Source organism: Lepus europaeus, chromosome 18, assembly GCF_033115175.1.
Source record: "Lepus europaeus isolate LE1 chromosome 18, mLepTim1.pri, whole genome shotgun sequence".
Lineage (NCBI taxonomy): Eukaryota > Metazoa > Chordata > Mammalia > Lagomorpha > Leporidae > Lepus > Lepus europaeus.
Genome location: NC_084844.1, coordinates 52,360,144 through 52,376,607, shown reverse-complemented (window position 1 = coordinate 52,376,607; position 16,464 = coordinate 52,360,144). Strand labels below are relative to the sequence as shown.

General features: G+C 46.9%; 1 protein-coding gene and 1 non-coding gene across 3 annotated transcripts in view; both read right to left on the bottom strand.

The window, feature by feature from the left end:
• The window catches only part of NDEL1 (nudE neurodevelopment protein 1 like 1), a 38,094-nt gene extending 22,276 nt beyond the window's left edge, over positions 1-15,818 (bottom strand). Inside the window, exons 1-4 of one of the 2 annotated variants that reach the window (XM_062215809.1) lie at positions 15,667-15,818; positions 4,294-4,391; positions 2,851-3,004; positions 1,524-1,672 (exon numbers count right to left, since the gene is read on the bottom strand). In XM_062215809.1, coding sequence (XP_062071793.1) covers positions 1,524-1,672; positions 2,851-3,004; positions 4,294-4,379 — 389 coding nt within the window. In that variant the 5' untranslated portion in view covers positions 4,380-4,391; positions 15,667-15,818. The remainder of the gene's footprint in view (positions 1-1,523; positions 1,673-2,850; positions 3,005-4,293; positions 4,392-15,666) is intronic. The other variant, XM_062215810.1, reaches the window with a different exon arrangement.
• Positions 1,741-1,854, bottom strand: LOC133747378 (U8 small nucleolar RNA). Its single transcript, XR_009864332.1, has one exon. It is a non-coding gene; the product is annotated as a U8 small nucleolar RNA (small nucleolar RNA).
• Positions 15,819-16,464: the final 646 nt, after the last annotated feature.

The window sequence follows — 16,464 nt, the reverse complement described above, 5'->3', positions numbered from 1 at the left end:
TCCAATACCTCAGTATTACCTTCTTGAATCATAACTCTGATATTACTCCTTTGCTCAAAAAAATTTTAAAGAGTTTCCCTTTGCCTACAGAGTGACTTTGAAACACAGACCAAAGACTCCTCACAACCTGGCCCCAACCATCCTCTGATCAGCCACTGTCTGGTACATCGCAAGCAAAATGAAACATCAATACCTCAAGCTCTTTCCTGCTTCTCTGCCTTTCACCTGCCTCTTCACCTGATTAACTCCTGTTTCTCCCTGCAGACACAGCTCTAGTATCCACAAAGGCTTCTCCAGTTCACCCAGAGGCACTAGCCACTCCCTTCTCTGTGCCCTGCATTTGTCATGCTGAACGTCCATGTGCGCCACCCTCAAGGGCGGTGACTAGTATCAGTCACTTCAGAGTCAATAAATGGGGCCAGCGCTATGGTGTAGAAGGCAAAGCCGTCGTCTGCAGTGCAGCATTTCATATGGGTGCTGGTTCGAGATTTGGCTGCTCCTTCCAATCCAGCTCTCTGCTATGGCCTGGGAAAGAAGCAACAGATGGCCCAAGTGCTTGGGCCCCTACAGCCAGGTGGGAGATCCAGAAGAAGCTCCTGGCTACAGCTGGGCCCTGCTGGCTATTTGGGGAGTGAACAAGCAGATGGAAGGTATCTCTCTATAACTTTGCCTTTCAAATAAAAAAATAAATAAACCTTTAAAAAAGGTTGGGGCCAGTGCTGTGGCATAGTGGGCTAAGCCTCTGCCTGTGGCGCCAGAATCCCATATGGGCACCAGTTCAAGTCTCAGCTGCTCCTCTTCCAATCCAGCTCTCTGCTATGGCCTAGGAAAGCAGTGAAAGATGGCCCAAATGCTTGGACCCCTGCACCCTCGTGGGAAACCTGGATGAGGCTCCTAGCTCCTGGTCGGCTCAGCTCCAGCTATCTGGAGAGCAAACCAGCGGATGGAAGACCTTTCTCTCTCTCCCTCTCTCTCTCTCTCTGTAACTCTACCACTCAAATAAATCTTTAAAAAATAAAAAGGTATAAAAGTCAATAAATACTGCAGAAAAAAATATCAGGTGACATTACAAAGTAATGGGACTTACTTCACTAGGTTTGCAGTGGTTAAGAAACAACTAAATATAGATGAATGGAAGCTAGGCAACAGCAACAGTATGCCACAGAAAGCTATTCAGGAAAATTCTAATGAAAGCAGTATTTTGAGACAATTCATCAGTCAATATTAAGGCAAAAGAGAATGAAAAGAAAATATAAAAGTAGAAGATAGTAGAAAATCCAATAAGACCAACAATTATGCACAAGAGGAGGAGGAAATGGGAAAAACCAAAAGAACAAAGCTTGGAAGGGCATTATCTGGGAAGCTAAGAATTCTGGTTCTTTTCAATACAATGAGTTATAGGTGGCACAAACCAAAAGCAAATGTTCTGGGACTAATATCTGTCAGAGGTTGAGGCTAATAATGTAGATTTTAATCAACAATTGCCAACTTTGGTTATTCTCCCAAAACGTATCCCTCTTTACCTTTTTGCTCGCTCCAGGTCATCATTGGCCTGCTCCAGCTCCCTCACATACTTGTGCAACTGCTCCTTAATGGCCCGAGTCTGACTTAAATCATCTTCTAATACAGAAACCTGCTTGTAGCTCTGTGCGTACTGATGTTCCAGTTTCTCCTGAAGGCATGAGTAGAGAGAGGAAGGCAACCATCATTAACACAGTCTTTCCTTTTTTTCCAGCAAGAACCAGGTAAGAGCAATCAGAGTGCCCCAAGTCCTGATTACACAGGACATTCATCACACCCCATGCAAACTCCAATCATCAGGTTCTAACAGGCAAGGATTCTCTCACCTCACAATACATACAATCTTCTTTAATAAAAAGAAATAAAATAATGAAATCTCTGCCTCAAAATCCCCAAACATGGTGGAGGAACTTCTGGACACTCAGGCTGAATGCAAGCCAGGGTCAGTGCAGAAAAAGAAATTCGCTCGTGAGTTCCATTCCTTGCCTCTTCCCTGCCCCTCTCCACCCTTCCCAAACCCACAGCTCCCCAGGCACAGAAACAGCACTCCTCTCATTTGGCCAAGGCAGGTGGAGAAAAGCAAAGCAAGGGGCTAATCCTTTTACTCCCAAAAATTCCTTTGTAGAAGACAAATTTTTAACTCAAACTAAATTCCAAAACTGAAGGAATTATAAACAATAATAAAATAAATGCATGTTTCATAGAACTTTAAAGACCACAGAACAAAGCAAACCATGTGTCAAATCAAGTGGCTCTTAAAAACTTCAGGAATATAAAACAGCTAGCAACATCAGAACTAGAAAAGTGTCAACTATGAAGTTTCTAATTCTAAATTCTAAACCACTTTTCCCTTGCTTCCGTGAAAGAAAACATTCTATTCAAACATTCACTTTAAGCCTTTTAAAATATTTCTTGTTGGGGCCGGTGCTGTGGTGCAATGGGTTAAAGCCCCAGTCTGCAGTGTTAGCATCCCATATGGGCGTCGGTTCGAGTCCCAGCTGCTCCACTTCCTATCCAGCTCTCTGCTATGGCCTGGGAAAGCAGTGGAAGATGGCCCAAGTCCTTGGGCCCCTACACTCATGTGGGAGACCTAGAGGAAGCTCCTGGATCAGCCCAGCTCCAGCCGCTGCAGCCATTTGGTAGTAAACGAGTGGATGGAAGATCTCTCTCTCTGCCTCTGCCTCTCTGTAACTCTGCCTTTTAAATAAATAAATAAATCTTTAAAAATATTTCTTGTTGTCTGTTCTCAAGCATCATCCCCAAAAACAGTCTCTCTCATTTTAATAAAAACCCAGCATATTATACACCGGCTTCAACTGCCACCATTACCTTTAGCGCCTCCACTTCATATTTCAGTCTTTGGTTATCAGCTTGCAAGTCTCTATTTCTTTGTTCAGCCTGTACTAATTGTGCCTCCAACTCTGCTTCTAATTCTCTGCTTCCTTCCTGGAATTCAACTAGCTCATCCCGAGCTTCCTGGAAGCTAATCAGGAACAAAGTGGGAAACATCAGTTATAACAGGAACCACAAGGACCATCCAAAGATGATTGTATATCAATTCAGTAATTTTTACACGAATGCTAATACTCTCTTAAAATACACTAAATAGTAAAGATAATCAGTTTTGCATCTCTAACTCTGTCTATTCAGGGTCCAGTGAAAATAAGCTGTAAGCCTCAAAAGAACTCATCAACCAATAGTTACAGTATCTACACAACGTCTACATGGATCAATACCATTATTAATCCTCTACAAAATTAGATGAGGGGATAAATACATCTCTATTTTCACTAAAGTAATTTAAATTTGGCATTTTCTTCAATTCTATTCAACTGAAATTATAGATATTCTCACATCACAATAGAGCTGCTACAGATAACTCAAGATATCATTTATTCTCATCACTCTTTCACATTCAGGTAGCTATTATACTAACCTCTAGATCTTTTCTTTTACTGCATTAATAAAGAAGTGCATGTGACTATGTCACAAATATTTAGATAACTGGTCTCCTTTGTAGTTCTATTATTTACTGTTATATATTTAAAGACATTATTCTGAGAAGAGGTCCATGGGCTTCTGTGACTATGACACAGAAAGAGGTTAAGGACCCCTGCCCTAGATACACACGTTTTCTATCCACTGGTACAATAGGAAAACTGGCCTCAGAGATAACAATGAAAGCAATACAAGGTTGGCTATGACTTAGCAAAAAACTATTACCAAAAAAAAGAAAATGTATAAATATTTTAGATTCCATTTTTAAAAAAGAAATTTAGAACAAACGTTGGTGCATGAAAGATTATCCAAAAGTTTTCCCAACTAAATAAATGAAATTTTATAAAATCTCCACAGCCCTAAAGCACTTCCTACTCCCTCGAAGTTCAATTGGCTCTAGACACTGATACCGCCTGCCTGAAGAGAGGAAGTCTAAAACACAGGCAGCTGATCAGAATCCCCAAACGACTAAATGATGAGGCAGAATCAGGGCACACAAAGCAGGCCAAGACAACCCATTCCAATAAGTGCAAAGGAGGCAACAATCCAAAGAAATCATAATTAACACTAAGTTTTCCTACTGCTTTTATAATTTGAACAATATATAGATTTACCACATTTTACACTACATAAATACAAATAATGTTGCAACTTTCTACAATCTCCACCCTAAATCTAAAACTAAATTTAGATTTATATCCCAAAAAATGCACAAGATAGACATGGTATATTCCAAATGCCCTCTGCCATTTTTAGTACAGCTTTCAACATTACCTTTGCTTATACTTCAAGGAAAGTTCCTTCCAATAAGCAGTTTCCTCCTTTAAACTTGAAAAATCTGGTATATCTTCACCATCCATGATCAAGAAAGCCTGTGAAAGAGTAAAGACAAACTGTTACAAATTAGAGAACCTAAGAATCTAAGTATAAAATCTGGGGCAACACTAAATCAGCAGCATTTTTGAGGGAGCTAAATATGAAACATTCAAGGAGTCGTTAACTCCTTCCTATAACTCAACCACAAAAAAACACTGCCCCAGCCTCCGAACAACCAAGACTGTGGCTGAGGTCGTGACAAGGAGATGAGATCAACAAAGTCCTTTGGGATAAAGCCACGTGAGGCACTTCTGGTTGCAGCACTAGGTTCCAGGTGACTGGACTCCACAGAACCATCGTGTACACAGCGTTCTTGAGGCTGGTTTATGGCCAACTGGGCATCAGCTGACATAAACAAGCATGACCTAAGAGATGCTGCTACTGCATGCCCTTCCCTGTTGTACAACTTGCAACATTTTATGCCAAGTGACCTGCTAGAAGATCAGGTACCAGGATCCCAATAACTTACTACTATTACTTTTTAAAACTTCCTGTTAATTTTTTTTTCTAATTTATATGAGAGCTAGAGAGAGGCTTCCCATTTGCCAGTTCACTTTCCAAATGCCTGCAACAGCTGGGGCTGGGCAGAAGTAATGAGCTCAACCCTCGTCTCCCATGTGGGTGGCAGGAACTCAACTACTTGAGCCATCCCTGCTGCCTTCCAGAGTCCGCAGTGGCAGGAAGCTGGAGTCAGGATCAAAGCTGGGAACAGAACCCAGGTACTCCAATGTGCTACCAAGTGTCTTAACCCCTAGGTTAATGCCCTATCTTTAAGTCTTAAGTGTCCCCAAGAAGTCTACCAATTCTAACTTCAATGATTTTTTATTTATTTATTTATGACAGCCAGAGTGGACAGTGAGAGAGACAGACAGAGAGAAACGTCTTCCTTTGCTGTTGGTTCACCCTTCAATGGTGCGCTGCGGCCAGTGCACCGTGCCGATCCGAATTCAGGAGCCAGTGTTTCTCCTGGTCTCCCATGGGGTGCAGGGCCCAAGCACTTGGGCCATCCTCCACTGCCTTCCCGGGCCACAGCAGAGAGCTGGCCTGGAAGAGGAGCAACCGGGACAGAATCCGGCACCCCGACCGGGACTAGAACCCTGTGTGCCGGCGCCGCAAGGCGGAGGATTAGCCTATTGAGCCGCGGCGCCAGCCACTTCAATGATCTTTCATCATGGTTCTTCTCCTAAGGGATTCAGAAAGGAAGGGGGAAAAAAATCTACTTAGTTAACTTACATCCAAACTGGCTCCCTAAGACCCCAGTTGATTGTCAGGCCAGACGAAATAGCAGACCTTAGGCCTGCTCTAGATATACTGCATTGTTTCCTACCACCTCTTCCCCAGGCATCCCACTTTATATTTCAGAGAAATGGTTCAAAACTGTCTTAACACACCACGCTATTTCACATCTCACGTTTTCTCAGCCTGAACTGGCTCTCCCTTCCCTGCATTTGGAAAGTTCCTATTTAGCTTTAAAATCTAGCTGTCATTTTTTTCCAGAAATCTGCTCTCACAGAGACATTAAAATCATTTGCATTCTTTCTTTTTTTAATTTTTTTTATTTTTAGACAGGCAGAGTGGACAGTGAGAGAGAGAGACAGAGAGAAAGGTCTTCCTTTTTGCCGTTGGTTCACCCTCCAATAGCCGCCGCGCTGCGGCCGGCCCACCGCGCTGATCTGATGGCAGGAGCCAGGTGCTTCTCCTGGTCTCCCATGCGGATGCAGGACCCAAGCACTTGGGCCATCCTCCACTGCACTCCCTGGCCACAGCAGAGAGCTGGCCTGGAAGAGGGGCAACCGGGACAGAACCGGCGCCCCAACCGGGACTAGAACCCGGTGTGCCGGCGCCACAAGGCGGAGGATTAGCCTATTGAGCCGCGGTGCCAGCCAAAATCGCTTGCATTCTTGACTACCTCTATCCCCCACACATGCTTTTACTGATATACTTACCACATAGCAATGCAACTGCTTTCATCTTTGTGCCCCTCTTAGGCTGTGTTTTCTTTTTTTAAAAATTTATTTATTATTTTCATCTATTTGAAAGGTGAAGCAACAGAGAGAGTGAGAGAGTCAAAGAGTGAGAGAGAGAGAGAATGAATATCTTCCATCTGCTGGTTCACCCCCTCCAAATGCCCACAATAGCCAGAGCCAGGCCTGGCAAAGCCAGGAGCTCCATCTAGGTCTCCCACATTGATGGCAAGGGCCCAAACACTTGCGTCATCATCTGTGGCTTTATCTTCCATCTGCTAGCTCACTCCCCAAATGCTCACAACAGGCAGGGCTGGGCCAAGCCAAAGCCAGGAGCCCACAGCTCCACCTGGGTCTCCCACATGAATGTAAAGAGCCCAAGCACCTGAACCATTTGTTATTTCCCAGGGTGTATTACCAAGAAATTGGATGGGAAGGGTAGTAGCCACAACTCTAACCAGCACTCCAACATGAGATGCAAGCACCCCAAGTAGCAATTTAATCGGCTGCACCACAACACCTGCCTTGATTATCCTGTTTCTCAACGCAATGCTTTTACAACAGCATTCAATAACATTTATGTAATTAGGTCATATTTTATTCTGATCCATACTGGACAACAAGAACTCAAAACCAGCTTTAAAAGTACATCAACAAAAACAAATAGGTAGAGAATTTGAATTCACCTAGCAAAAGCTACTCATGGCAATTTAGCAAGAACTCAGTCTCAGACGAGAATATAGAACTCCGATTTCAGGGTGGGTATACCAAGGATGTACAGAGCAGTTTTCAACAGAACACAACTAAAATGTCACTTTATACATGTAGTTAATTTCTTTGCAGCATAATACAAATTTTTCTTAGTCAAGTCCTCCCTACCACACTGTGTTACCTTGACATCTGCTAATCAATCTTCTGGTTCTCTTAAACGACCATCATCTGAAAGCTCTGCGTGAGGGGTGGATCCCTGATTTACTTTGCATTCCTTCCTGGCACAAAGCATAACGCCTTGCTTAGAGAAAGAACTTAATGCTTGCAAATATTCACTCAGTACCTACTAAGTGTCAAACATGGTTAAGCAAAGGATATTTACTTAAAAAAAAAAAAAAAAAAAAAAAAAAACACACCCTCCTCTAATCTGATTACCCAGACACTGGCACACTTTTGTCTGTATTATCTACTCTTGGAGATGTATGACAGCACTTTAAAATGTAAACCCTAGTAGTTCTACTGAGGCCAAGTTCTAGGGTTCAAATTCTGCCTTTAAATTACTTAAGGAAACTGCTTCATCTTTAGGGTCTCAGTTTTTCCTATCTAATCAACATTATAGTAGATGACTAACAATGCTTATTCAAATATGTATGCTGGAGGCTGGCACAGTGGCACAGCGAGCTAGGCTGCTGTCTGTAGCACCGGCATCCCATATAGGTGTCAGTTCCAGTCTCAGCTGCTCCATTTCCCATCCAGCTCCCTGCTAATTTGCATGGGGAAAGCAGCAGAAGATGGTCCAAGCGCTTGGGCCCCTACACCCACATGGCAGACTCAAATGAAGTTCCTGGCTCCTGGCTTTGGCCTGATCCAAGCCTAGCTGCTGCAGCTGTTTGGGGAGTGAACCAGCAGATAGATCTCTTTTTTTCAAGATTTATTTATTTATTTATTTGAAAGGCCAGAGTTTAGAGAGGAAGAGAAGAGAGGCAAGGAGAGAGAGATCTTCCATCCACTAATTCACTCCCCAAATGGCCACAACAGCCAGAGTAGGGCTGGTCCAAAGCCAGGAGCCAAGAGCTTCTTCAGGGTCTCCCATGTGGACAGAGATCCAAGGACTTGGGCCATCTGCTGCTTTCCCAGGTGCATTAGCAGGGAGCTGGATGGGAACTGGAGCAGCCAGGTCTCAAACCGGTGCCCATAAGGGATGCTGGCATCTTAGGCGGTGGCTTTACCTGCTAAGCCACGCTGCCGGGCCCTGTAATTATGACTTTCAAACAAATTAATAAATCTTTAAATTATATATATATATATGTATGGGGGCCAGCACTATGGCACAGCAGGTTAGAGTCCCAGCCTGCAGCGCCAGCATCCTGTATGGCCACCAGTTTGTGACCCGGCCACTCTGTTTCGAGTCTGGCTCCCTGCTAATGTGCCTAGCAAAGCAGTAAAGGATGGCCCAAGTGCTTGGGCCTCTGTGCCTGTGTGAGGGACCTGGAGGGGGCTCCTAGCTTCAGATCAGTTCAGCTTCGGCTGCTGCAACCATTTGGGGAGTAAACCAGCAGATGGAAGACTTCCATCTCTATTAACTCACTCTTTCAAATAAAATAAAATCTTAAAAAATATAAATATATATGTATGGTTATTAGTAACTAGCAGTGATTAAATATCCCACCCTGGGGGTTGGTGTTTGGCACAGCAGTTAAGCTGCCATTGGAGATGCCCACATCCCACATCAGAATGCCTGGCTTAAGTCCCAGCTCTTCCACTTCCAATCCACCTTCCTGCTAATGAGCACCCTGGGAGGCAGCTCAAGTACATGGCTCCCTGCCAAACACTTGGTAGACCTGATGGAGTTCCACACTCTTGGCTTCACCCTGGTCATTGTGGGCATTTGGGGAAGTAAACCAGCAGATGGTGGCTCTCTCTCTGCCTTTCAAATAAAATAAAAACAAATGTTTCAAATAATAATAATCCCACCCCTCATTAAAGTTCCAGATTCCCTCTCCACTTTCCTAGGTATAAAGGTATTCTTATTTGTGATTGTAACTGAATTTGTATTAAGGTGTAAAAGAGGGGAAGGCTCATGGGGCAACAAGAGACATCTGTATTTCAAAGAGCCAAAGAACTTAAAGGCATCATCATGTGGTGTTGATAACTCCTCAGTTATTGCTAAATCTCCTTGAGGGGAGGAATGTATGTCACATTAACTCAGATGAAGACAGAATTACAGGACACAAGCAGGTGGTATCTAAGGATAAGGTCAGGCCAGCCCTGTGGCGTAGCGGGTAAAGCCACCGCCTGCAGTGCTGACATTCCATATAGGCGCTGGTTCGAGTCCCAGCTACTGCTCCACTTTTTTTTTTTTTTTTTAAAGATTTATTTGAAAGGCAGAGGCAGAGAGAGAGAGAGAATCATCCATCTACTGGTTCAATCCTCAGATGGCTACAAAGGCCAGAACTGGGCTGATCCAAAGCCAGGAGCCAGGAGGTTCCTCTGGGGCTGCCACGCGGGTGCAAGGGCCCAAAAACTTGAGCCATCTTCTACCACTTTCCCAGGCTATAGCAAAGATGCGGAACTGGAAGTGGAGCAGCCAGGACTCGAGCCGGAGCCCATATGGGATGCTAGCACTACAGGCAGTGGCTTTACCCACTAAGCCACAGCACCAGCCCCTTGCTCCACTTCTGATCCAGCTCTCTGCTGCGGCCTGGGAAAGCAGAGGAAGATGGCCAGGGTCCTTGAGCCCCTGCACTAACATGGGAGACCTAGAAGAAGCTCTTGGCTTTGGATTGGAGCAGCTCCAGCCATTGTGGTCAATTGGGGAGTAAACTAGCAGATGAAGACCCCTCTCTCTCTCTCTCTCTCTCTGCCTTTCCTCCTCTCTGTGAAACTGACTTTCAAATAAATAAATAAATCTTAAAAAAAAATAAGGATAAGGCCACAATTCCTGCATCCCTTGAATGCTCTTTATAAAGTCTTTCCCAAAAATGCCTTAAAAATTGTGATTACATTTCAAATCTCTAAATCTAGCCCTAAAGAAGCTGAGTATAGGCCGGCGCCGCAGCTCACTAGGCTAATCCTCCGCCTTGCGGCGCCGGCACACCGGGTTCTAGTCCCGGTCAGGGCACCGACCCTGTCCCGGTTGCCCCTCTTCCAGGCCAGCTCTCTGCTATGGCCCGGGAAGGCAGTGGAGGATGGCCCAAGTGCTTGGGTCCTGCACCCCATGGGAGACCAGGAGAAGCCCCTGGCTCCTGCCATCAGATCAGCGCGGTGCGCCGGCCGCAGCGCGCTACCGCGGCGGCCATTGGAGGGTGAACCAACGGCAAAAGGAAGCCCTTTCTCTCTGTCTCTCTCACTGTCCACTCTGCCTGTCAAAAAAAAAAACAATAAGCTGAGTATAAGCTCACGGGCAAAGGCCCTCCAATTTGGATACGTGCTACCACCTGAACACTGCCAACTATGTATCAAGGAGCAGCCCAAATACTCAGTTTCTGACACACAACATAATCATGGTTTGGTGGAATGGTAGATCCAAGGGGACACAAGAAGCAAAATTCTGTTGTTACTTACTTTAAACAACAAACATTTTGGCCGGCGCCATGGCTTAACAGGCTAATCCTCCACCCTGCGGCACCGGCACACCGGGTTCTAGTCCCGGTTGGGGCGCCGGATTCTATCCCGGTTGCCCCTCTTCCAGGCCAGCTCTCTGCTATGGCCCAGGAAGGCAGTGGAGGATGGCCCAAGTCCTTGGGCCCTGCACCTGCATGGGAGACCAGGAGAAGCACCTGGCTCCTGGCTTCGGATCAGCGAGATGCGCTGGCTGCGGCGGCCATTGGAGGGTGAACCAACGGCAAAAAGGAAGACCTTTCTCTCTGTCTCTCTCTCTCACTATCCACTCAGCCTGTCAAAAAAAAAAAAAAAAAAAATCTTAAGCGGAATGAAAGGTTAAGTCTCTCCAGCCTGAAGGCAGGACCTATGTCTTATTTATAAATCCTTCTGCAGCATCAAAAACATGGAACACAGAAAATCAACAGATAACTGAATTGAACTATAATCTTTTTATTCCCTATTTAGTTTCAAAGTACCACTTTCCCTTCTCAACATCTGAATTCCTGTTTCAAGGATGGAGTAAGCAAAAAGATCCATGGGTAGTTTATTTCTACCTCCCAATGCAGCTCATGTATTAAATCCAGATTATAAAACCAGTCATTCCCAGTTGTACAAAATTATGCATGCCCAGCTTCAGCCACAGTCACCTGAATGGATCCACATCAAAAACCAGGGAGATGAGACTTACTGGGAACAAGCTTGCAGAGACCACTGCACATCAGCTACCTCGGATAATCATCCTCTGGCCCTTTAGTCTTAAATATCAAGGGACAACGCCACCCAACAAACGAGAAAATCCAGTAGCATGAATAAGAAAATCCTAGGAGCTACTAAATTGTCAGGAAGCAGATAATCTAGGATATGACAGAAAATTTTTCTCCCGCAAGAACTCTGGAGGGAGTTACCTCTGACAGGCTTTCCGAGACTCTCTAAAGGAAGGGAGAGAGCCACAGCCTGGACAGCAGAGATGCAGGACACAGAGACTCCAACCCAGGCCTGCAGAGAACAGTCCCTGAACAAAGTCTGGTCCATCAGACAGATGGACAGCTCCAAGAAAAATGAGGACTCGCATAGAACAAACAGCATGGAGGCGGGCCCTGGGCGCAGCGGTTAAGGAAAGGAGTCACATTGGGACACCTGCATCCCATAGCAGAGTGCCTGGTTCAAGTCCCAGCACTGATTCCAATTCCAGCTTCTTGTTAATGCACATCCTGAGACACAGTAGGTAATGACACAATACTTGGGTCCCAGCCACTCCTGTCAGAGACCCAGATTGCATTCTGAGCCCCTGGGTTCAGCCTGGTCTGGCTCTAGCTGCTGTGGACATCTGAGGAGTGAACCAGCAGATGGACGATCTCTGTGTCTTTCAAATAAATAAAAATAATTTTTTTAAAAGAAGCATGACTGAGAAGCTGGATAAATGTTGAGGTTGAGATGAAAGCACATTGTTCTTTAGTCAAAAAGAAGTAATTAAAACCTTCAATAAGGCTGGCGCCGCGACTCACTAGGCTAATCCTCCGCCTTGCGGCGCCGGCACACCAGGTTCTAGTCCCAGTCGGGGCGCCGGATTCTGTCCCAGTTGCCCCTCTTGCAGGCCAGCTCTCTGCTGTGGCCCGGGAGTGCAGTGGAGGATGGCCCAAGTGCTTGGGCCCTGCACCCCATGGGAGACCAGGAGAAGCACCTGGCTCCTGCCTTCGGATCAGCGCGGTGCGCCGGCCGCAGCAGCCATTGGAGGGTGAACCAACGGCAAAGGAAGACCTTTCTCTCTCTCTCTCTCACTGTCCACTCTGCCTGTCCAAAAAAAAAAAAAAAACTTCAATTAAAAAAACCTCAAAAATCAGTTCTGATCCTTATATAAAACATTTTAATTATTTCAAGTAACTAGACTTTGGAATTTAAAACACACAAATATTTCCTTAAAATTAATTATCCTGGGAAGCTTTATGCATATCCCAGTGATACTACCATCACTGAAAACATTCCTAAAACTCATTTCGGGATAGTATTAAGAGCTAGATAAGAACTCAGCAAAAATTTCTTATTTTGTGTTCACACCTCAATTTTATTGTTTCCCAACTGGTACTATCTAGCTTTATTACTCTAATTTCATTTGTCAGAATTACCCTTTTTAAAAATCAGATTCTGGAGACCAGCACTGTGGCGCAGTGGGTTAAGCTGCAGTTTAAAAGTCCTGCACTCCATACCAGAATGCCAGTTTGAGTCCCTGCTGCTCTGCTTCCAATCCAACTTCCTGGTAAATGCGGCTGGGAAGGCACTGGAAGGTGGCCCAAGCACTTGGGTCCCTGCCACCCACGTGGGAGACCAGGATGGAGTTCTTGAATTTGGCCTGCTCCAGACCCAACTGTTATAGCTATTTGGAGAGTGACCCAGATAGACAATCTCAATCTCTCCCGTCTTCTCCATGTCATTCTTCCTTCCTGCTTGTGATGCTGGCATCCCATATCAGAGTGCTGGTTTCAATCCTGGCTGCTCTGCTTCTGATACAGCCTTTTTTTTTTTTTTTTTTTAAGATTTATTTTATTTGAAGGCAGAGTTACAGGGAGGCAGAGGGAGAGAGAGAGAGACAGTCAGGTCTTCCATCCACTTGTTCACTCCCCAGATGGCAGCAACGACCAGAGCTGCACTGATCTGAAGCCAGGAGCTTCTTCCAGGTCTCCCACGCTGGTGCAGGGGCCCAAGGACTTGGGCCATCTTCCACTACTTTCCCAGGCCATAACAGAAAGCTGAACAGCAAGTGAAGCATCCAGGACTCGAATCAGCACCCATGTGCCATAATGCAGGCAGCAGCTTTACCCACTATGCCACAGCACCGGCCCAGGATCCAGGTTCTTGCTAATGTAGCTGGGAAGGCAGCAGTTGATGGCCCAAGTACGTGGGCCCCTGCCCACCCATGTGGAGACCAAGATGGAGTTCCTGGCTCCAGCTTGGCACAGCCTTGGCCATTTAGGGAATGACCCAGCAGATGGAAGATCTCTGTCTCTTCCTGTCACCCTGCCTTTCAAATAAATAAATAAATCTTAAAATAAAAATAAAAATTCGATTCTTTACAAATAAAAAAAAATTTGCTACCACTGCAAATATTCAAAAAAAGGACTTTGGAGACTATAAAGACAATCTGTTCAGTTTGCTTCAAGTTACATTGGGAGGATGTGTTCACTGTGTTATTTGAAACTATGTAACTGGAGATATTAAGGCTGTAGAAAGTTAGCCAATATCAAAAAATACACTGCTTAAAAAAAAAATGCTCTCCTGGTACATCTATAATTTTCTGAGGTGTTAGACTGCCTATAACCTTCAGATATCTAACAACTGACACTCAACTCATCAGGGGCTAAAACAACCTGTCCAAAACGGCTCATGCACAAGAAAACTATTCTTCAACATTGTAGAATGGACTGAAGCCAAAAGAATTCTTTCAGAACTCACTGTAGGTAGTATCATCTGACTGAAATTTGTCTACTTTTCCCAGAGGTGACACTTAACAGAATTTTTAAATTTTCAAGGTCAATCACAAATATGGTCTCCATTTTGATCCTGACAAACTACTTTTTCTACTTTATTAGATGCTCAGAAACTTACATCAGAAGTAATTTTAGGCTTTAGTAACCAAATTTATCTCCTCATGGCTCAAAATGAAGGGGAAAAAAAGCTTGGCAGATGAAGGCAATATCTAAGCTTTTACTGAGACTATTTATTTTAAATGCTGCTTATCCAACTTCAATCTATTTAATTTAAAAAGCCACAGCAGAGCTCCAGCTACATAAGATTTAACAGCTTCTAGCTTGGCCAGCTCAGCCACTAACCAGAGCTAACCCAAGGTTTTAGTCGTTGCTTTTGCACTTCTATTTTAAATAGTAATTTTAGTCCGGAAGGGACGGCTCACTCAGTTTCCCTTTTCTTCTCTTCAATCATGACTCAGAGCTGCACTTGCCCCTTCAGTTTCATAATCTGACAGAACCATGGCCCTATCTCCTGGGTGCACGGAGAGGAAAACAACTTATCAGACAAAATAATTAACCAGCAACCTGTAAGGATGCTCCCGAGTTAAGATTTCTCTCCCAGCCAGGAGTTTGCTCAAGTCGTGCCCTGGCTTCTGGCGGATCTCGGGCAAGTCAGATTTTCTGCCTTGCTCTCCGAGGAGGGTACAGAAACCCCAACTCCAAGCCTGGAAACGTAAACCCTGACCCACGCTCGGCCACGCACTCACCAGCCGGCTGAACCTCAGGCTCAATCAATCACTTCATCAGCCCCACCTGGGCTCCATCGCCCCACCCCTCTAATGGCGGTAACAGAATCAGTCACAGCTGAGGATGAGGAGGTTCACGAGAGACAGCCGGGGGGGGGGGGGGGGGGGGTTCCCGGACGCGTAGACCCGGAACGCAACCATCCAGGGGGTGAGCGCTCTCGCTTCCTAGGCGAAACTCAAAGCCTAAGTTAGCTCCCTGCTCACCAGCAAGACAAGGGTTGGGCGAGTACAAGCCACGCGAACCCCTGGGGGGGCGCGAGGAGCCAGGTCCACCGGGGAGCCGCGGGCGGCAAAGAGGCGGCAGAGACCAAAGCCCGACCTGGCGTCCGAGCGCCCACCGCCCAGGGCGCAGGGGGCGGGGAGCAGGGCTGCCCGGGCCGCACCTCGCGCCCACAGCGTCCCGGCCCGCGGTGCCACGTCCCGGCCTCCTCCCCGCCACCCCTCACCCCACCCCGGGGCACAGCCTCCAGACGCCGCTCGGCTCCTCCGCCGCAGGCGCCCCCGGAGGGCCACACCTCGCACCGGGGCAGGGTGGGGGGCAGTTAGAGCGGTTGGGACAGTTGCCCCCCCGGGCTGGCCGCCCCCGCACCTGAACCCGGGCCCGGCCTGGCCCGGCGGGGCCTCAGACACAGCCCCCGGGCCGGGCAGTCTCCCCCAGGGACAGGCCCTACGGCGCCGCCCGCGCGGCTCGGCCTCCTCGGCAGGGGCCCCGCACCGCGGGCTCACCTCCAATGTGTCAACAGCGCATGTTCGCCGCCGGCTGACCGAAGTCTCAGCTCCGCTGGCCCGGCCAGGCCCGCCCAGCCGCTCAGCTCCGCTTCCCTCCGCAGCCCTGAGCTCCACTCCGCGCACCTCGGCGCCCGGCTCCTCCCCGACACGTCAGGAGCTGCCTGGGTGTCCGAGGCCATTCTGTGACGCGCCGGGGGCGGAGTTCGGAGCATGCGCGCGAGTGCGCGGGCGCGCGGGGCGGGGCCGTGGCGAGGCCGGGGGTGCAGGGGGCCGGCACGAGCCCGGCGCGCTGACGTCAGCGGGCGGCGTCCTTCTGCGCAGGCGCCTCCAGGCACCCACGACCTGCTAGTTTAGGCCGCTGCGGTTGCACGAGAAAGCGGTTCCTTGGCAGGGGCGGGCAGAGGGGCATTTGGAGTCATAGCTCAAAAAGATGGATATTTTAGGGAGTGGAAACTTAGGAGAGCCATTTTAAAAACAACCTTGCTGTGTGATGTGCAATGTAATTCTAATTTCAGGGCTCCTAGGATTGGATCGTGGGGCTTTAGGGGTACAGTCATAACGTGTGAGACAGGCTTGGGAGAGAGCAGGATGAGCCTCGGAGGTTCTGCCTTTCGTGGAGATGGACCGTACCCAAGCTCAAAGGGATTAATGGGGTTTGTGGCAAGGCGAGCACCTTGAGCCAGGCCGAAGGATATGGGGTTGGGGAAAAAAAAAAATGATGAGTAATGTGCCTTAGTTGTGCAATTTCTATCTGCTGGCAACTGTGCCAAACACTTGCTTGGCGTTTCTTCAGCT